This window comes from Chionomys nivalis, chromosome 7 (genome assembly GCF_950005125.1).
Source record: "Chionomys nivalis chromosome 7, mChiNiv1.1, whole genome shotgun sequence".
In the NCBI taxonomy this organism is placed as follows: domain Eukaryota; kingdom Metazoa; phylum Chordata; class Mammalia; order Rodentia; family Cricetidae; genus Chionomys; species Chionomys nivalis.
Window position 1 is genome coordinate 41,896,038 of NC_080092.1, and position 21,188 is coordinate 41,917,225.

At 54.1% G+C, this 21,188-nt stretch overlaps 1 protein-coding gene across 2 annotated transcripts in view; it reads right to left on the bottom strand.

Moving 5' to 3' along the window:
* Positions 1 to 5,808: 5,808 nt before the first annotated feature.
* Positions 5,809 to 21,188, bottom strand: part of Pemt (phosphatidylethanolamine N-methyltransferase) — a 75,927-nt gene continuing 60,547 nt past the window's right edge. For both annotated transcript variants that reach the window (XM_057775535.1, XM_057775534.1), the window contains 5 exons: positions 20,310 to 20,425; positions 12,206 to 12,351; positions 9,009 to 9,120; positions 6,330 to 6,404; positions 5,809 to 6,001 (listed from right to left, as the gene is read on the bottom strand). In XM_057775535.1, the coding sequence (XP_057631518.1) occupies positions 5,944 to 6,001; positions 6,330 to 6,404; positions 9,009 to 9,120; positions 12,206 to 12,351; positions 20,310 to 20,425 (507 nt within the window). In that variant the 3' untranslated portion in view covers positions 5,809 to 5,943. The remainder of the gene's footprint in view (positions 6,002 to 6,329; positions 6,405 to 9,008; positions 9,121 to 12,205; positions 12,352 to 20,309; positions 20,426 to 21,188) is intronic.

Here is a 21,188-nt window from a genome sequence, read left to right on the forward strand (position 1 = left end):
GAAGGTCCGTGGGGTTTCGGGGTTTGGGGGTTTCCTGCGCTAAGGTCCGCGCTTTAGGCTACAGCCACCAGAGGGAAGCAGGGAGCCCCGCGGGCGTGCTGGGAGGCTCAAGGTTGTAGCCAGACCAGGAGATTTAAGGCGGGGAGCCAACTGAAACCGACCCCCACTCCTGTGCTATATTTTCCCAGTTACAGATAATCTGGTCTGTGGGGACCTCAGCAAGGGAGAGCTACCATCCTCTCTGTCTCTGACGACATACTTAGAGACACGTCTTTTTAAAAAAATATCAGTCTTAGGTCAACATCCCCCACCTACAGTCTCCCATGGCTTTCCGGTTTTTTCCCTCCTGTGGGCCAGTCATCTCATTTTGCATTGAGGGAGCTGAATGAGGCCTAAAGTCTCGGAGGAGGCCTGAGAGCACAGCCTTCTCCGTAGCTCAGTTTCCCTTTCTGGAAGATGACACTGGTTCCTTGATTGTCAAATTACAAGTGCAAACACTTTCCAAGACCAGGGCCTAGTCAGAACAATAGAAGTGTACAGTGCCAGGGAGGCTGCCCAAGGAGGAAGCCAGCAGCAGGTTGATCAGTAACCAGGCCCGAGTAAATGCTTGGGGAGAAATAGGATGTGTGTGCTGCTGCTTGTGGTGACCAAGTCAAGCTGGGTTTTCACTCTGCTCTGACCTTGCCTGAATAGGAAAAGTCCAGAGACCCACGAGCTGACAGATGCCACTCACCCTACCAGATAGTCTCTGTGCCCCACAGGCAGGGCTGTCACTCCACCTACTGAGATATTTGCATAGTGCCCCCCCCCCACCCCCCAGGTTTCATTCCATCCTGCCCAGGGGCCACATGGCCCAGGAGTGCTGATTTGGTGGTCCTGGGCCTGTGATAATGCACTCCCTGGAAGGGAGAAGCAGCACTCTGTGCTTCACAGATGAAGAAACTAACGCACACGGAAGCAAGCTGCTTACCTAGCAAGTAGGCCTGGGGTTTGAGCCCCTGGGCCACGTGGCTCTCAATTGTCCCATTTTCACTTCTGCTTGTGCATCACCCTCCCATCCCCTTTGCCACCCCCCCCCCCAACAGTGTCCACTACCCAGGCTGCTGCAATTGTTTGGCCATTTCAGTCTAGCAGGATTCAATATCCACTCCCCTTCCCTCCAGGCTGCTCCATAGCAATTGAGTAACCAGGAGCCTCATCAGTTAGATCTAGGGCAGGCCGGGTGGGGTGAGCCCTTCACCTCTTGGTTCTTGCCCCTGCTGCTGCTCACCTCCCTCCCTTCTCCATCTGGGGTGTCTGGCCGCATCTGTGAGAAGAACCTGAGCCCAAATACAGGACCGCTATGTACAGCAACTAGCACAGGGTGTTCACTGCAGGACCGGGACGCTCAAGGGTACAAGCCAAGGCTGTTGGCCCCAGACTGAGGCCCTTTTCATTTGCCTCTAGAAGACATTGTGTGGGAGGCTGGGGCTCTGACTCAGCATGGCCAGAGTCAATGTCACCATTCCCCTGGGTCTCCAGTCCCAGGAAGATCCAAGGGATAAGAATAGATGGTGCTGGAGAGATGGCTCAGCAGTTAAGAGCACTGGCTGCTTTTCCAGAGGTCCTGAGTTCAATTCCCAGAAACCACGTGGTGGCTCACAACCATCTATAATGAGAATTGGTGCCCTCTTCTGGCATACATGCCAGAACACTATATAATAAATAAATAAATAAATAAATTATTTAAAAAAAAAAAGACTAGGAGGGTGGCAGGGTCATAGATGTGGTCCAGCTCCACCAACAGCCATCCTGAGGGCCAAGGCTCAGCTTAGACTCATGGCCTCCTCTCCCTCCACAGTCGATGTCAAGACTGGGCCTAACATCACACCTCAGTCCCTTCGTAGATGCAAGGTGGCAGTGGTAGGTGCGGTGGTTTCCTGACACCTCTGAGGCTCATTTACCCAAGATGCTCTGTGATGCAGACTAGCATCTAGTCACATGATCACTGGGATGCGCAAGACAGGCAGAGCAGTCCCACACAATGCCAATTCCCGCCGCTGGCCCCAGGACACTGCCCCACAAGCCAGCAGGGGCATTCCGTTCCCGGAAGCTCTCGCTGCCACGGCCGTGCTCTTAGCACTTAGGTTCGTAGAGAGCCTAGCTTCCTGCTCAGGACTGAACTAGACACCCAGGCACTCCACAAGATGGCAAGTGGCTACAACCTGGAGATGCCAGCCACACAGCTCCATCCAGAGGCAAGCAGGGTTCAGAAGATTCTTTGAAGTTGGGTCACAGAGAAAGGCACCTGGTGTCACTGTGTTACCCACTGACAACAAGAGGCCCCTGCGGCTCATCTCTGCCCCACTTCTTATAACCCTAGTCCCCTGCTCCTCCTCTGTGACCCGGGGGCCCTGGGTAACGAAGCCCAGAGCTGTCCAGCCCTGGTCCAGCCATCAGAGATGGTGGGGAAAGTAAACTCCCTAGCTGTAATGGAATGCGAGCAGAGGCAAGTACTGAGACAGACTTGGGATTCCAGAAACAACACAAGAACCTCGAGGAGGCCCTGGCAGCAGGGAAGGCATGCCTGAGTGGTTCCTGTGGTCACTGGGGAACGCTGGGACGGAGACAGGACTGGGCCTGTCTTCTCCCCCACCCTACATAGGTACCTTCCTCACCCTGGGAGGGGGCAGAGCAGGAGCCAGGAACCGATACACAGTTGGCCCTGGTGCTGTCTGTCACTCTCTCATTTGCCACTAGTACCGGTCACCCATGTCTCTGCTACCAAAGCAGGAAGATCCCGGCCATGAAAGAGTAGTGGGGCACAAAATATCCCTCCCCCAGAACCCCATCCCTTCATCCACATGACCACAGTCCTGCTAGCTCGCTCTGCAAAGCCAGCCAGCCCCTGCTTCCCCCAGCCTTCCTAAACCCTAACGCATCAGCCTTCAGGATCCTTCGGAGTCCAAAACAGAATGACGTGTGAGGCGGAGGGTCAGGTAGGAGAGGGACATTTCAACTTCCACCCCACAGAGGAGACTCTGTCTTCAAGGTCAGGTCCTTTAGGCTGGACTCAATGAGACATGAGTTTCATAACCCAGCACCTTCCAAGAGCCCTCTAGAGCTCTCGCCTCTGGGCCTCAACACATCAGCACAAAGAACTGGTCTTCAGTCTGTTTCCTTTTGCTTGCTGCTCTCAACTCCAATGCCGTCCCATCCGAGCCTGACCACACAGAACCATCTGAGCACACAGCGAAGAGCTGGGAACACACCTCAGTGGAGGGGCGGGGAGGGATACAAGGCCCTGGATTCAACCCCCACTACCGCGAGAAAGTCTACACAGAGAGACCCATCTCAGAAAAGATGGCCATTGAAAAAGAGAATCAAATGATAACAACACTTTAAACTGTTGAGAGGTGACTCACACTATCGAGCATGTGTTACCGGTGGCCTAGCAACTCCATTCCTAAGCACAGACCTAAAAGCAATGAAACCATCCATCTCCGTGTGTAAAGATGTACACAGGCGTTCACAGCGGTGTGGTAACCACAATAGTCCTGAAGCGCGAACCACCCAGTGTCCACCCACTGGATGGATAAATAAGACACTGTCTACACACAGTGGAGTGCTCAGCAGTAACAAGGGATCTGCTATGACTTGAGTGCCCCCACCAAAGCGCACACTAAAACTGCAGCCGACTGGAAGGCGTTGGAGGACCTCCCTCTGGGAGAGGTCATGGTTAAGAGAGGGCATAAGGTCCAATGGGTCTGGGGCTTCACTGGAAGAGAAGCAGGGAGGTGCATCAGGATGTGGTCTCATCATGCAATGCCCTGGGGCCGCTCTGGGATTTTGCAGTCTCCACTGGCAAGGACCTCACCAAATTCCATCACTTGCCAGTCTGGAGGTTGGAAGTCTGGGTCCCCAGAGTGTGCTCTTCAGAAGTGGCAGAGCCTTTAAGAGGTGCGACATGGTGAGTAGCCTTCAGGTTACTGTGAGTCTGCCTTTGAATGTGATTGTGGGGCCCCAGCCTTCTCGTTTACTATTTCCTTCTTGGCCATCAGGTGAGCAGCTTGCCCTATTATGTGGTCCCACCACAATAAACTGTCTTGATCTGGACTCAAAGCAGTAGGGCCAACTAATCAGGAGGCAGCCCCAGCTCTCTGGCAACCAGACCACTTCAGCCTGCTGAGCCTCCAGTGTGCTCCATCCCCTCTGTCTCCTGCCGGACTGTGACTGACACTCTGGAGTTCAGACACATGTCCAGTCCTATTGAGTGCATGATGAGGACACATATGGCCCTCTGTCCTCAGAGAAAAAAAAATGTACATCCCATTCCTCTCGCTCAAGCCCTCTGCAGCCCCCTCTCCTCTGAAGCCATGTCACCTCCCTGTCTGCCTTGGCTGTTGCCGCCACCCAGCTGTCAGGGAGCTGGGGCTGCCTCTTCCCTCTGCCCATACCCACAGCCTGGCAACCAAGCCAGTAGATCCGTGCGGGGACACCAGGGATCAGAGCTGAGCCCCCCTTAGTACAGAGGACTGGATAAGGGGACAGCATTGGCAAAGAGAGCCATCTCTGCTCCATCTGGTACCATCGGGCCCAATGTTTCTCTGGCCTGGCCTTACCAGGACATCTGCCAGGGCTGTGGGACGGAACTAGCATGGGGCTATCTGTAGTGAGGACACAGGTAAAGATTGCTTGCTTCAGAGGTCTTGGCACCTGCCATCCCCCAGAGGTGTGTGAGGGAGGGGCAGGGCTCAGGGTGACGGCCTTAGACCCTGTCAAGGGCCCAGGGCAACAAGACTGAGGCCACACTAATAAAAGGTGTCATGTGAGCCAGGAGACCCGTGTGCAGAGATGGCAGGCCCAGGGTACTTGTAAAAGCCTGTGCAAGCCCTGTGCAGGAGACCCGGCTGACAATAACAGGGTGTCAGGGAAGGCCGCAATTAGATATTGTCCCATGAGTCCCTGAGGCTGCACAGCCCTGGGCTGGAATGGGTACAAGTTGATCCTTTGGACCCTCAAATTTTGTTAGGTTTTCTGGGCCAGTGAGGAGCCCCGACAAAGGAATGCAGCTGAGACTAAAGGGGTGAGGCCCTCTGGTGAGTTGGGATAATCACCCCAAAGTCTAGCAAGTTTAGGTACTCCCAAGCCATCTATCTATTAGGAACCTGGAGTCCTGGGGGTCAAGGCGGGTCCAGCTCTAAGGGCCACACAGTGCCAGGCGGAGCAGAGGAAGGCGGTCCTTTGGTGTCCTCTGGTGCCCCAGCGTCAACTTCTCATCACACTTTCTTGGTCATTTGTGCCCTGCCTACACCACCTCTCCCGCTGAATTTGACCCAGCTCAGATGGACACAGGGGTTTCCACTACATCCTCTCTTTGGGAGGCAATCAAAGCGGAATGACAGTGTCAGTTAAGTTAACCTGACAGACCTCCACCCTCAGGCTGGTGGATGGTTGAACGGGGTCTCCCAGAGTGAGGGCATGTCCTGCAAGGGCTGGGGCGTGGACAGTAGGTGATCCAGGGTGTCGGGTGCCCAGGAGAGGCTGTGGCTGCAGTCAGTTCTATTGCTGAGGTCTTTTGGAGAGACAGTTCACTGTGAATCTTAGCATCAGGAGGCTGCCCAGGAGAGAAAGGACCAAACCAGTCTGGCCCAGAAGCCCTCCAGGGACATAGTGCTTGCCTTGCTTGGCCCTCCTACAGTCTAGAATCCAGTGCCCTGCTCTCCCTCGTGGGTCCAGATGGAAAGGGGCCCAGAGAGGTACTGAGGTCACAAAGCCTTTATTAGTGTGTCGGGGCATGATGAGGATGGGAGACTCAGTGGTCACAGGGCACAACGCCCGGGGTCTCCATGACTGGTTTCCAAGGCACAGGTGTGGTGGCCAGCGCTGTTCTCCCCACCAAACAGTTGATGCCTGGGGCAGCCGGGAGGCCAGTCCGGCTTTCCACAGATCCCCATGGCCCCGTCAGCTCCTTTTGTGCAGCCTGGCGGCTTTCTGTCGGTAGATCTCAGCAGTGAAGGGCCTGTGGACAGGAAAAGGCTCCAGGGGGCCATTCCAGGACTCTACTGCACCCCAGCAGCAGAACCTGCTCCACCAGTGACGAGAGGATCCACATTCCCAGTGTCTCCCAGAGGCTTCAAAGAGCAAGAGGAGCCTGGAGGGACCAATGTCTCCTGCCTGCCTGCCTAGGTCTCAGGTACCAGGCATTGCCCTCTCCACCCCCAGTCTCTTCAGCCAGGCGGGCAGCAGCCTGGTAAAACTTGCCCGGCCAGATGAAGCCATTCTAAATGAGAGGCTTGGTCTAACCTGGCCACCACATCCATCTCCCACTCCACCAGGGCTTTACTCACTCCTCATACAGGAGAGCCACCACGTAGACAAGGGCCACCAGCACCGTCAGCAGCAGGCCTGTGGGACTGGCGTGCCTGCAGACAGACACACCATCAGTTGGAAGAACTTAGACACTCCCGCCAACATAGTGGGTGGGTCCTCGGCTGATGCTGGGATCCCTCGGGTGAACTAAGCCTGGAGGTGTCTCTTCCTAAGTGTGATTTTTCTAGAGGTGAGGAAGGACACCTTGTCAGGCAGTGCCTGCTGAGACCAAGACTCGGGGACAGGGAACATTCCCACTGGCCACCGGACAGTGTTCTTAGAAAATAAGTCTCTTGTAAAAAGCCATCCCAGGGCTGCCGTGAGCACATGGCCTCATGGGCAAGTTCTGCCATCTGAGCTCTGCCCGTACAGAGGCGCAGCCGACAGCCACCGTCTGGGGTGGCCCTGGCTATGGTAAGGATAGTCTTCCCACAGCAAGATCTTCCCCTCAGAGCCAGCAGTCTCAGTAACTCTCTGCTGTGCTCACTCCCTAATGCCCACTTGGACCTCACACTGGTCAGTCTATGTTTCTGTCTGGGAAGGGTAGGGACACAGGACCCCTCCATTGCACAGCACAGAACTCAGGCCTACCCGCCCTTGGGATACAGCTACCACCTCTGCTGTGCCCCGGGCCCTGAGCTGTTCTTCCAGCACCCTAGCAGTACAGCCCAGAGGACAGAAGTCCTCAGCAGAATATACACAGAGTGTCTGTCGTGGTTCTCTGCAGGTGACCAGTGTCTGACCTCACTGTGCCGATGAATGCAGACAGCTTGTTAGTGACAGCAGGGAGGAGCCGAGCTTGCCTGCCTCGGGTTTCCAGAAATAGCTGCTGTCAAGCTGCCCCCCAGGCTATTTCTATGGTTACCTCTGGCTCCACTGGCTCCTGCGGGGCCTGGGCTGCTGCATTCACTTCAGCAGGAAGGGAATGAACCAGAAAGGATGGGAACAAGCCTCGGGTTACCCCATCACACATACCCCAAGGGCAGAGGGCACAAGAGTGTGTGTGCCCGACAGGGCCCTCTGCCTTGCTCACTCCCTAATGCCCACTTGGACCTCACACTGGCCAGTCTGTCTGGGAGGGGCAGGGACACAGGAGCCCTCACTGCACAGAGCAGAACATCTGTGGAGCTCATGTGCTCTCTCACTCCGACTACCACCTCTGCCACTGCCCCAGGCCCTGAGCTCAACTTCGCCCTCAACTCTCAGCTCTCAGCGTGCGCCTCCCTCTATAGGGAACTTAGCTGGGCTCTCAACTAGGACTTTGTCCTTGCTGTCCTTTCCAACTTGGAACTTGATGTCTGTGTCATGGCCTGAGGGGGACAATGGCCATGTTTCCTCTCTGTCCTGGCTAAATAGGCACTTTGTCCCTAGCCAGGGTTCAGCTGTGGTTCTGGCTACATGAGGTTCTGTGGGTCAGGGAAGACCTTGGAAGATGGCTGATGATTGAAACCTTGGTCTTGGTGTGTTGAGAGCCCTCAACACCAAGCTGGCAGTGAGCATGACAGCTCACTACTGACACACGAAAAGCAAGCAGACCTGAAGGGCTAGACTTTGGAGCCAGGAACTTGAGCACCAAGGCCATCTCTGCCCCAGTTTTACTATATGGCCTGAGGTGAACTCAGTCTTCGGCCTCAGTTTCCCCACTGTGGCCTCATTGGCCTTGACCTGCTGTCATGATTCCTAAATGAAGCAAATCTTTAACTGTCTACAACAGTCACTGCAGTGACCCCAACCAAAGGCTTGTGGGAGACTCTGAAAGAACTTCCCCTGCGTTCACCCAAGGCACTGGGGTGGGTGACAGTGCCCTCAAGGGCTCTGGGGGGGACAGTTGGCTAGCAACACCAGGCCCATGGTAAACACATTTGAAGCCCTGCTAAGAGGTGGAGATAAGGACACGAAGAACAGTCCTGTCAGCTGCTTCCCTGACACCCCCATCGCCAGGAAAACCTGGCCACTCACTGTCACCTTGGCCCAGCTTGATTTCCTAACAACTCAGGGTAGACAAGGCAGTCCAGCTGGCGGATGATCACCCAGAGCCCAGAGTCCTCCACTCCTTGTTGTAGGACTGGAGAAAGAGGGGCCCAGGGCCTGTGTCTCTTGCCCTGTCTCCTAGGGAGTCATATGTGGGAAAGAGACTTGAGAAGTAGGAGACAGGCTGTGGGAGGCCTACTGGGTCAGCATCTGCGGCCAGGTAAAGGTGTATCTCTAGTCAGCCCTCAAGTGAAGGCTCCGTCCCCAGTGTGCTGGGCCTCATCTTAGCAGTGTGCATCAAGGCCCTCTGGAGGCAGCTGCCACAGGCCTCAGAACCCTGGCCTGGCCACTCCAAGCTTGGAGTGACCTTCACTCTTGGGCACTCTGGTGACACAGAGGGACATGTGCACGGCTCTGCCAAAAGAGAGGAGACAGGCCACTGGTCACTGACTCCAGCACGGGGCACTTGAAGGCAGAAAGGACTTTCTGGAGGAGGCGACACCATCAGTTGGGTTTGGAAGAATGGACTAGGGATGGAGGCAGGCTGGTTCCTGTCAGAAGGGACAACATCATGCAGCGTGGGAGAGGAACTATGTGTTCTGGGAGATCAGGAGGTTAGCAGGGCGAGAGGGTAGGGTTCAGTTTGGGTCTGGACACCTGGGGTCCTCAGGGCACCAAGTACTCACATAAGTGCCCAGCCTAGGTAGTTGGCTGTACTCCCCCAGTACATGGGGTTGTCTAACACGTTGAAGGGAAATGTGGTCACTCTGGCCTCCTTGAGGATCCCAAAGTAGTCACCTGTGGATGAGACAGGATAGGAGGTGAGGGTCACTTAGCCATCTGCGTCCTTGGCTACACTATTACTGGAGGAAGTTCCCAGTGAGCCTTGGAAGAGCTGCACGTAAGGTGGGAGCCCTGTGCCCCAGGAGGCCCCAGTTAGTGGTGGGGTCAGAGCCCACAGCTACAGGATCAAAGCCTTCCCGCCAGCTCATGAGTGAGCTGGGCACTGAGCTTCCCAGCTTGGTCCTCTTCTGAGCCCCAGCCACTGGTCTCCCCCTTCTTCCAGCCAGGTGCCTCTGTGTTTGCCTGTCCTTCTCTTGAGAAGCCTTATCCTGTCTGTGGAGAGCTCCCTCCTGGGGCCTCCCTCCCTCCTTCAGAGCCCCTTCCCAGCGGTACCTTCAGAGTATCGGCCCTCCCTCATCTGCCTGGCTCTTCCTCTTCCCACCCTGGCTGCCTCCCCCTTGCACCTCCTAAGTCTCAGTCTTCCTCTTGGGGTACCAGATGGTAGGGTGCTGATTAGCTTTGTTAGCTTGACACAAACTAGAGTCACCTGGGAGGAGAGAATCTTTACTAAGAAATTGGCTCCATGAGATTGGCTTGTGGGCATGGCTATTGGGGCTTTTTCTTCATTACGTGGGAGGGCCAAGGCCCAGCTCAGTGTGGGTGGTGCCATCCCTGAGGAGGTGGTCCTGGGTCGTATAAAAGGTAGCTGAGCAAGCCATGGAAAGCCAGCCAGCAAGCCACACTCCTCCATAGTCTACTTCAGTTCCTGCCTCCAATTCCAGCCTTGGTTTCAGTCAGCAATGGACTGTAACGTGTAAGCCAGCTACAGCCCTCCTTCCCAGGCTGCTTTTGTTCATGGTATTTTTCGCAGCAACAAACTGGGACAGGTTAGCTGTGGTTCCAGCCTGTCCACCCCGTACCTCCTGTCACTCTGGGGGTCAGCCTGGGGGAGATCACCAGATAGCCAGTCACTCATCCACCTAACCAGGCCACTCTCACAGAGCAAGGCTTCTGGCTCAGGTCTCTACATGGTGTCTCCACTGTGCCAGGGCATCCTTTCCCAGTAGCCTCTCCTTTGTCCCCCATTAGACCAGAAAGACAATGCAGCTCCATCCCAGGCAGAAAGTAGGGCAGCCATCCTAACAAGGGGAGCACCCGCAGGAGGGGCCTGGTAGAAATGGTGCTGTCATTGTCAGGGACAAAAGGTACAAGAGTCCAGGAGGCTGCCCGGGGACCACTGGGAGGAAGTAGGAAGCGGGGCAGTGGGGCCTGACGGTAGGTGGCACAGAAACCCGCTCCAGGCTGAGTCACAGGAGAGGGACCATTCTTCTCTACTTCCAAAGCTGGCAGGACCCTCTGCTTTCTAGGCCATTTCTTCCAAAAGCCATGTCAGAGTTGCCTGCACCCCTCTGACTCACCGTGACCATCCGTGGCCCTGACCATCCGTGGTGGTTGCCCATCTGTCTTCCAACATCTGGGTAGCTCCACAAGCTCCTTCCCTGACTCTCAATCCCTACTGCCTGCAACCCTCCCCACCCCATCCCTCAGCCCTGCTTACTATCTTCCAGGATTTGATAGTACCTCATCTCTTCCTCAGGTGGTCACAGCCCCTTTTGTATGCACAAGTCCTAGGGGGACCCTCCTGCTGCTCCCTGCCCCTATCTCTCTGAGGAGGATCAGTTTCTATGAGGCTCCATCCTCTGGTCTTGGCCCCACCATTCCCCACCCCCAGCTCTTTGTTGCTGAGATCCTTTCCAAGGCTCCTACCTCCTTGGGAGGTCAGGAGTCAGGGTCTCTACCAGCTCCCTAACCCTGTCCCAACTGCCACAGCTCTCCTGCAGTCCCCACGCTGACCTGCTCATCTCCAACTTGCACTCTGCTTCCCCTCTTCCAGGGCTGGCCTCACTCTCTCAGGATGGCTCCTGGCATCTCCTGCCTGAGCAGCAAACGCTGAGCCACCAGGGGCAGCACTAGGAGTCCTAGCTCATATGCTTCTTGGTCCCTCATGCACAGTCACTCCTAAACACACAATTCAAAGTTCCAGGTCTGCTGCGGGGCAGCCTGGCCTGGGCAGAGGCCAGGCCAATATGTCTGTCCTGGAAGGCTAGGTGACAATTTGGTGGCCTCTGTGCAGAGCCAGCTCTCCTGTCGCTGTGCTAGCCCCAGAGACATCTTGGTAGCTGGAATGGGCACTTTGTAGATGGGGCCACTACCTTCCCTCCATCAACATTCTCAAAGCCCCTTTATCACAGTCTCTTCTGTGGAAGTCTTTCTTGAGCTTGCCCTCTCTTGCTTTCAAGATAATGGAAGTCACTGTTGTCATGAGTTGAAGTTTCTGGCCAGACCTGACCACTTTGGGTTCCCAGGACCAAAGTACCAGAGCCCCAGGGAGTGAAGGATGGAGGAGAGACCACGTCCCTCTGCCCTTCACCCATCCTGGGCCTGTACAAGCTTTGCCTGTACCTACCATACCCAAGATCCTGCCACCTGGTAGCCAAATGTGCTAAGCAAACCCAAGAGTGGTCATGCAGTAGAGGGTCTTACCCCGTCTGCCCTCACCCAGTCCCAGATGCACTCTGCGCACCCTGTACACCCAGGCAACCTACTACCTTACTCTTCCATGCAAACAAGACTGAGAGCCTTCTTCAAGGGGAGCTGAACCCAGGAGAGAGAGCACCCTGGGACCCATCACCCAGGACTAGGGTCTTTCTTATCTCCCAGGAAGCAGCTTGGTGTTCTAGAGTCCAATGAGCTGGTAAAACTGAATCTGTTTAAGCCGGGCGGTGGTGGCGCACGTCTTTAATCCCAGCACTTGGGAGGCAGAGGCAGGCGGATCTCTGTGAGTTCGAGACCAGCCTGGTCTACAAGAGCTAGTTCCAGGACAGGCTCCAAAACCACAGAGAAACCCTGTCTCGAAAAACCAAAAAAAAAAAAAAAAAAAAACAAAAAAAACAAAAAACTGAATCTGTCCTAACCATGACAGGCTGGGTCCCCAGGGCTTCTCAAGGCACATCAGACAGAAGATGACAATCACAGGACTCTGCTCCTCCCTGCGCCCCAGTGTACCTGCCCAAGGTCACCCCATACCTCAGGGTCTTACCTAGAAAGGTCCCAGTGAACCCCAGTGCAAAGAAGCTGGACAGCACAAATACGACGCCCCCACCCAGGAGCACAAGGCCGAGGAAGTAGGTGGTGTGATTATCCAGGCCTTCCATCTTGGGCTGGCTCACCATGGCCTGTGTGAAGCTGTGGAACAGGACAAGGGCACACATGTCATAGCATATAAGGCAAGTCTCCTGCCTTTCTCAGAGTTGTCAGCCCTGGGGTCACACGCTCACTAACCACCGAGGCATTACAGGTAGGACTCAGGCTCCGGCATGAACTGTGTAGTCTTCCGTGTCATGAGAACCACGCAAGACCAAAGACCCAGGCCTGTCAGAGCTTCTTATATTTTCAATGAGAAGTCACAAATTATGACATAAATGTAAAATATCATTTATGACTTCATGCACGTTAGCAGGGTTCAGTCCAAGAGCCACCAGTGTGCACACTAAGGCCCTGCCAGCTGGTACTGAGCATGGGGATTAAGTTGATAGGAGAAATGGGTACATCTGCAGTACAGGGTGCACAGCAAGCCCAGCGCCTGGAGCCTGAGCTTGGCATGGGTTACGTGTGGTGATGGCTACCATTCTCCTTACAAATCTAGGTCTGAGGAAGGCTGTGCCCATGCTGATTTGCTTGCCATAGCCCCTGCCTAGGTCAAGCCAGACCTGGGCAACTGGCCTAAGTTTCCAGTCCCATCAAAGGCCCTTATGTCCTCCCTCAACTAGGCTTTGTGCCAAGTGACTGCAGGCCCTCTTCAAAGGCGAGTCTGAGCAGAGGGACTCATGTGAACAATGACAGCGTCGGTGGGCTTGGAGACTCGGGTTCTCTGTGGTAACCGGCACAGAAGAGGGTAGAGGGTTTAGGGAAGCAGGTCGGTAATGGGTCCGGGCCTCACCAGGAGGGAGTGTGGGCACTGGAGAGAGGAAGTGCTGAATATGAACGCGGTACAAAAGAAGAATGTGTAAGGCAAGCACTCGTGTACAAACACATTGCCATTCTGTCCTCAGTCACAAGGCTTAAGAGGAGACATGGAGATTTACTGTTCACACACAACTGCATATACTTCTGTCTACAGGTTCCTCCAACCCTCTGAACCACCTACCCATCTGTCCACCCACCCATCTGTCTGTCCATCCATGTATCTACCCACTCACTCGCTACCCACTCCCCCCCCCCATCCATTCATCCCTTCCTCAATCCATACACATTCCCATCAACAATCCGTCCTTTTTCCTTCCATTCATTAACCCAGTCACTAGAGACTCATCCATTACCCAGGCTCTTTTAGCAGAACACATCCTTCACTCCCTGGAGAAGGTGTTTGCTGTGATGTTATTCCTGGGTCACACCAAACCTAGGCTCATTCGAATTCTCCCCACCGATCTGATGTTCAGGTCTTGGACACAGTCACTTTGGCTCTCAGCACAGGTCAGGAGATGAGAAAGGAGGGAGGACAAGGGCCTGAAGCAAACACCATTGCAGAGGCTGGAAGGTGACCTGCCACCAGCAGTATATGGTGTCAGGGCAAACCCACAGGTGACCTGTGACCAACAATGCACAATGTCAGGGCAAACTCAGCCATCTTCAGCTGCCCTGGTTCAGGGTTCTCCTGCAACTCCAGGGTGAACTTCTGAGATGGGTTTGAAATTGTAGCTGCCATGGAGCTAGGTGGCATCACTCACCTAGGGTTGTGAGAGGTTGCTGCACTTACAGCCCACTCTCTGGACAGCACAGTGGCTCCTCCACCCTACAGATCCTGCTGCTGAGGCCATGGAAAATTAGATTCCCAGTCTCAAGCCCTTCCTGCGCTCCCTCGCACACACGTGCAGTGGGAAAGACATGGACCAGACCTTCAGGCTGAGTCTTGCGATCTACCTGCAGACATCTGCTCCCCACCAGCGATTTCTGACCCAGCTGGGAAGGGAGGAGACTGCAGACAAGGTCCAGAGCCCATAGCAAACACCGCAAAGACTCAGTGCCCCTGTGCCCAAGGATGGTCCACTGTGACTCTGTTTGCGCCACCAGTGGACTTTCCCCCAGTGGTTAGGAGAGGAGTAGGGCAGAGAGGCAAAGTGCACCATGGCTCACTTGCTCCAGTCTTTTGAGATGTGTATAGAGGTGGTGGAGAGAGAGTGTGTGTGTGTGTGTGGCGGGGGGGTTCATTCTAGCTATTCACTTTCATGTGTCATGAAAGCACCATCTGTTCCACAGGGAGAGTTAACTGGAAGCAAATGCCCTGCAGCCACCTCCACAGCAGAGGCTAACAGGAGCCATTTTCCTTCAGAGCAATTTTGCACTGGATGACAGTGAGAGAGATTCATTTCTGCCTCTGGGTTCTATTTTTTATGGAAATTTTTATTTTATTGTATATGTTTTGCCTGCATACATATGTCTGTGCACCACTCGTATGCATGGTGCTTGTGGAAGCCAGAAGTCACATTCCCTGGAACTAGAGTTACAGATGGTCGTGAATCACCATGGTAGGTACTAGGAATTGAACCCAGGTCCTCTAGAAGAACAAAAAGTACTCTTAACCACTGAACCATCTCTCCAGCCCCTTGAGTTCTAATTTTTAAATTGAATTGAACTTTCCCTCAGCAATGAGATGGAGGCTGCCTGCACTCTGCTCCTCCCAGCAGGCCTGAGGTGCGCACAGCTCCAGAGAGACTCCCTCCTGTCCCTAGGCTTCCGCAGCCTCACCAGTGGGCTGCATTTGCAGGCAGCCATGCACAGGGTGGCCTGAGCTTTCCATCTCAGACTTCTCTTCACCTGCTCTTCACAGTCCAGCCAGGCCAAGCAAGACCAGAGAACGAGGCATCTGGTGGGCTTATTTCCTAATACAGCAAATCAACAGCTTATCACATTATTCCCTAAACCCCCCCAAGTTCATGGATACCACGCCACACTAACCTAAGCATCTTCCCAGGGTTTCCTGAGCCCAGCAGCATCCAGAGGGTCTCCTATACATGGGAGGAGGGGGCAGCAGTATGGGCTAGAGGCAGGCCACGAGCTGGCCTGTGAACAAGCAGATCCTCAGCCTCACCATGTGAAAGGAGACACACAGCAGTGTTACTCCAGGCTGTGTTGGGGTCTCAACTGAGAGGACAGATTCAGCTCTACCTGGGTACCATTCTGGTTGGCCTCCCTCACCCCCCGACCTTCCAGAAAACTCAACTCAGATTCCATCTTTGCTTCTCCAGCCACGCACAGGGACATCTACTAAGAGACAGCTGGGGAGAAGAGGTTCCAGTGGTTCCCTGGTGCCCAGCCTGCTTGGTCATTCATACTACCCAGGGGCCTTTCTTTAGCCTGTGACCCATGAGAAGACTGCAGCTCAGGCTGCTAAGGGAGGGGTTTCAATGGATGTCTCCCAATCCAGAAGGCTCCCTCCTTACTCAAGACACAGCCAGAACCCAGCCAGGGCCCAGCCAGAGCAAACAGTTCTTTGCTAATCACTCCCTGAGTCTAGACTTCGCCTTTTCCTCTAAATAACAAGTTAGCTTATCAGCCCTGGTCTCTTCCCAGACCACCAGCTAGTGCAGGCCATCATGAGTCCTAGGGACTCGCCAACCACTGTGGAGTCCTGGCATCACAAGAAGCAGGCCGACTTGTCTCAAGTGCACACGTGTTCTCCCACCATGTTGACACAGTAAGGCACACACCATCTGGGGTCATTGATGTGAGAGTCCCCTCTGTATGCTGTGAATACCACTGGTGAATAAAAAAAAACTGCCTTGGCCTGTTGATAGGGCAAAATAACAGAGCCAGGTGGGGAAAACTAAACTGAATTCTGGGAGAAAGGAGGCGGAGTCAGAGACACAGATGCCAGAACTTTACCCAAAAGCCACAGCCACATGGCGATACACAGATTAATTAATGGAGACGGGTTAAATCAATATGTAAGAGTTAGTCAATAAGAAGCTAGAGCTAATGGGCCAAGCAGTGATTTTAATTAATACAGTGTCTGTGGTTATTTCGGGTCTGAGCAGCCAAAACGAACCAGTGGCCTCCTACAACAGGGCATTGTATCCCAGACGATGAGGATGAAATCAGAGGAAGCATTCAGAACAAGAGTGGGCATGCAGATTGACAGAGCAGCACTTGCCTGGCAGTATGAAGCCTGAGTTCCATCTCAGCAAGCACTAGGCTGACCCCTGGAGACCACGGCAGACCAGCATGGTAGAGACTGGCAGGAGGTGGTAGCCACCTCTGGGCTCAGGGCTATCATTTGGGATGGGAAAGTTTGAGAACCAGAAAGAGGAACCAGCAAGTGTCACCAAATTGTGTACCAGATAGTAGTTCATGTGTACTTTAACTTATACACAGAACACACACATACATACGGGCTACAGTGAGATATTGGGGACTAGATTAGAAGGGTACGCCAGAGGACTAAGGCTCTCTGTTGGAGTCGAGTGCTTGGGAAGGTGTCTAGTCCAGGCACCACTCTTGCTGGGGTCATTGCACTAGCAGGGAATTTTTTTTTCTATGTGGCCTAAGCTGGCTTTAAATTCCTAGGTTCAATCATTATTCCTGTCTCAGCCTCTCAGGTAACTGGGACCACAGGCATGTACCACTGTGCTCAGCCTACTGTACCATCCGCTGACTCTTCTCATGGTGCCCCTGGCACCACTGTCCTGGCCCTGGTGCCCCAGTAAAGTGCCCTCACGTGCAGGCATGCGTTCCTATGTGCCCACCCTGGCTTTTGCTTTCCCACCAACACCCTTCAAGAAGTGGCTACCAAAGTTCACAGAGGTAACCTGTTTAAGGTCACCAGCATTAAGGGACCGATCTGAGGCTGACTGAGGACCTAATCTAGCTGGCTTTGATTCACAATAGAATCCAGAGGTTACTGAGCCAGGGATGGTTGGAACACCTTCCTATCACAGCCAAAGCAAGAAGTTACCTTCTATTATGATGGCTACTGTCAATAAGACAAGGAGTTCATTGCTGGGAGGAGTGCAGAAAAACTGGATCGCTCATGAGCTGCTGGTGGGATGCAGAATAGAGCAGCCACTGGTGAAAACAGTTCAGCAGGTCCTTAAAGCAGTATCAGAGTGACCCTGCGGTGCAAAATTTCACCCCTTGGAACACACTTGAAGGAACCAAGAAACCCGAATACTTGCACACCATGCCCACAGCTGCACTTCTCAAGGGAGCTGCTAAAAGTGTCACCAGTGCATGGGTGCGCAGAACCGCTTAACCCACACAGCAGAATGTCACTAAGTCTTGAAGAGAAAGTTCTGACGTGTGCTCCAACATGAGGTCATTATGCTGAGTGCACTGAACTGGTTACGCACCCCGAATCCTCCTACACCACGCTTCCAGAGAATGGCATGAGAGACAGAAGCAGAGACGGGGACAAGGGCCAGCATGTGGGAGGGGGCTAGGGCTTAAACGGTATAGGGTGTCAGCTTTGTAAAATAAAAAGGTTCTGGAGATAGGTAACGGTGACAGTTATAAACATAACAAACTGTTTAACGTCACTGAACTAAACCCTTGGAAATTAGGAGTGCAGTGCTCCCCTGGATTGTCCTTATCCAGGGGAGCACATTAAAGCCTTGACTGCTGTTTGGCAGGGACAGTAAGGTCAGGCACATTCCAAGGCTGCTCCTGTGACCCACCCATAGGAACAAGATCCCAGAAGCCTCGGGGTCTGCCCGCTCAGCATTTCTGAGCAGCATCCTACTTCTCTGGGACCACTGCTCTGCAGCTTCCCAGCTGGTGCCGGGGTGTTCCTCAGGCTCTGCAGCTTCCCAGCTGGTGCCGGGGTGTTCCTCAGGCTCTGCAGCTTCCCAGCTGGTGCCAGGGTGTCCCTCGGGTTTTGCAGCTGCACAGGTTGGTGCCGGGGTGTCCCTCGGGCTCTGTAGCTTCCCAGCTGGTGCTGGGGTGTCCCTCGGGCTCTCCAGCTGCACAGGAAGCAGCAGAAAGGGCCCTGCTGAGCCCAAGGTGAGTGGGGGCCTGCTGGGAAGGATTGCTGCTGGTCTCCAGCTCTGCATCTCTGACCCCAATCACCTCTTCCCTAGGGGTCCTATATCATGGGAAGGAAAGCTGAACCCATCTAAAGCCCTGACCCCCCAAGAGTCCTCAGAGAGAGGCAAGGAAGCTAGCCATGTTGCTCACGCCTGTAATCCCAGAACACAGGAGATAGGATTGCTACAAACTCAGGGACAGCCTGGTCTATAAAGTAAGCTCTAGATAACCTGGGGTACAGAGTGAGACCCTGTTCCCAAACAACAAGCAAAACAAATCAGAGTAAGGTTTGGAAAGCCAAGCAGAGCCCAGAGCAATTAGGCAACCTGCCTACAGCTGGGAGATTTTAAGAGCACAATCCAGATATCAATTAGGCTTGTCACAGCTGTATCACAAACTGGGCTGATCCAGGTCTGTCAGGAGACCCCATCCTAACAAAGATATTTAAGAACAAAACCCACAAAAGGATGGAAGGAGGGCCAAGACCCCACAGGACCAAGTGAGAGGTGTACCCAGGAAGGACTTCTCACAGCTGATGAGGAGACAGGACCCATCATGTCTCCTGGACTGGGGAAGGGCAGGGATGGCTGGAACTGTAAAAGATGGAGTAAGAACTCAAATGGTCCTTTGAGGTGGCCAGGATGAAAACACTGGGCAGGGGAACGACCTCTGACTTGATAGGATCCCTTAAGGGTTGGGATGGACATGGGCTCTCTAGGTTGTCTGAGGAGCTTAAAGATGCCTTCCTGCCAGGTACCTAGTGGCATCCATTTCTAAAGAAGCCTAGGAAGGGAATAGCTGATTGGTCAGGCTCATATCGACAGCATTCCCAGAGCAGACCGACTTCATCAGGTTGGAGAATGGTGAGCAGAATGGAGGACCGGTCACATGGCATGGGGAATCAGAGGTACAGCCTTGAGCCACATTTTTACCTTCTTGTGGGGATGGAAAAGGCCACCCTACAAGAGTCTTCATGTGCCAACCCAGGATAGGTGTCAAAGGACCTGCTCCCTCTAAGGATGGTGACATTCGTGGTACTTGTCCAACCTGGAGATGTCTAGGAGGCATAGACTGGGCTCTGGCAGAGAGACAAGTTGAGTGGGACCCTTGCCCCACCCCCCCACTCCTGACCGATAGGAGGGGAAAAAAACAAGGGTCTGATTTTACGGTGTCCTGCCATGGGGAAGCTTGGGTCAGTTTACAGAATGTGGGTATGAGGGACCTGGGTCCATCAATCACCCCTGCCTGGCTTCCCACACACCAGATACTGGGTGACTAGATGGCCACCTCATAGGTGCATCATGCACCTATAGAGCCAAGCCAGGCTAAGTGGAGCGGCCAGGCCAGGTGTGCACGTCCTATCTAAGGGATCGGCCTCAGTGACCAGGGTACTTCTTCAGCCTCCACACGCTCAACTTCTAAACTGCAACATGAAGCCAGGAATGAGTTACTGTTCTGCCCACTACCGTCTTTATTCCCTAAAGCAGCATGCAGGCTTCCTCTAGCCTCTGTATGCACAAGGCCTGTGATGAAATCCACGGGACCTGAGAAGCAGACCCAAGGCTCAGAAGTAGCCATGCTAGTCTTGAGCCACATCTGAACGATAGATTCTGCTGCCTTCCTGCACAGCCTGAGACCCTATGGTGCAGTGTTAGTTCAGCTAGGCCCACGCCAGGAAGGGAGGTCTATGCGGAGCTTATGCTCCCTAGCCTCACCACCCACATCATCAACTGCTCCGGCCATTTTCCTTGATGCCAGGAAGGCAACATGTCCCAAGTCAACAGATAGGCCAATGGCTTCTGATGGTCCTTGCCCCTAGGGCCTCCTGGCCACAGGGTCTGTCTCCCATCTTGGCGTATGGTAGAGAGAGCTCTGGCATTATAAGCAAGGGGACTCTCCCCAGGTGTTGTCCCCTCTGCTCAAGCTGTTCCTTTCACTGGACAATGAAATGTCATATTCAAAATCACCAGGCTTCCTCTGTCCGCAGAGGTCCAGGTGGCTGACAGTGGCCCGAGGCCTCTGGGAGCAGTGTTCCCTGGACACTCTGACATAGAACTCCCAGACACTGGTGGACCTGGTGGCCCTCCCTCTCCTGACCATGACTTTCACGGTGGCCCAGGGCTTACCAGTGGGAGCGGAGGACGTTCAGAAGCAGGATGCTGCTGCCCAGGAAATAGCAGGCTAGGTAGGGGGACCCGAAGGCCCTGCTCAACTTGCGAGTTCTCTGCTCCCACCTTGCTACCTGCATGAAGGGCCGAGAATAAGAGCGAGAGGTGAGGTGTTTGCTGGGGTTCAGGGAGGGTGGAAGAAGCAGGTCTGGGTGCCCAGGCCCAGTTCCAAGGAAGGCAAACTATAGGGGCACAGCAACTCTGGTCAGCTGGGAGTCAGTTACACCTCAGGGCTGTTCACGGGATCTCCACCAACCCTTGTGTAGGCAGGCTGGGGTGGCTACCAGGCTGACAGTCATGCCTAAATGTGGGGACTTCATTCTCAGGCCGTCCTGGAAGCCGTGTGCCCCATCTCGTGCAGCTCTAGAGGTGCCTATCATTCAGAAAGAGACAAGATCTAGCCCAGAAATGGGGGCCCCACGCCTCTTCCTGTCACAACCAGGAACTCTCACACAATTGTTTCAAGGAGCAAGACAAAGGAGAGGCGGTCCTTCACCCTCACTCTGCGCTCAGCCTGGCCTCTCCCCAAGGTACAGACTGCACATGTATGATTTTCAGTCTTAGAACCCTTTCATTTCCAGCTAGTCACATTTCAACTCTGTATTCAGTAGCCAGAAGAAGAAACTCTCTGCAGAGCCTACCTGAGTTCCCTGCACACATTCATGTGCACGTTGCTAGGGTTGCCCACTGGGCTCCTGGGGCATTGTGCCTGACCCAGGTGCTCAGATGAACTCTCTGCTAATGCAGAGAAGGGAGGGGGGGAAAGGATGCCAAAGAGCAAACATACACTCTGGATGCCTAATGATGAGAGTGAGCTATCCACCCTCCCGTGTTCTG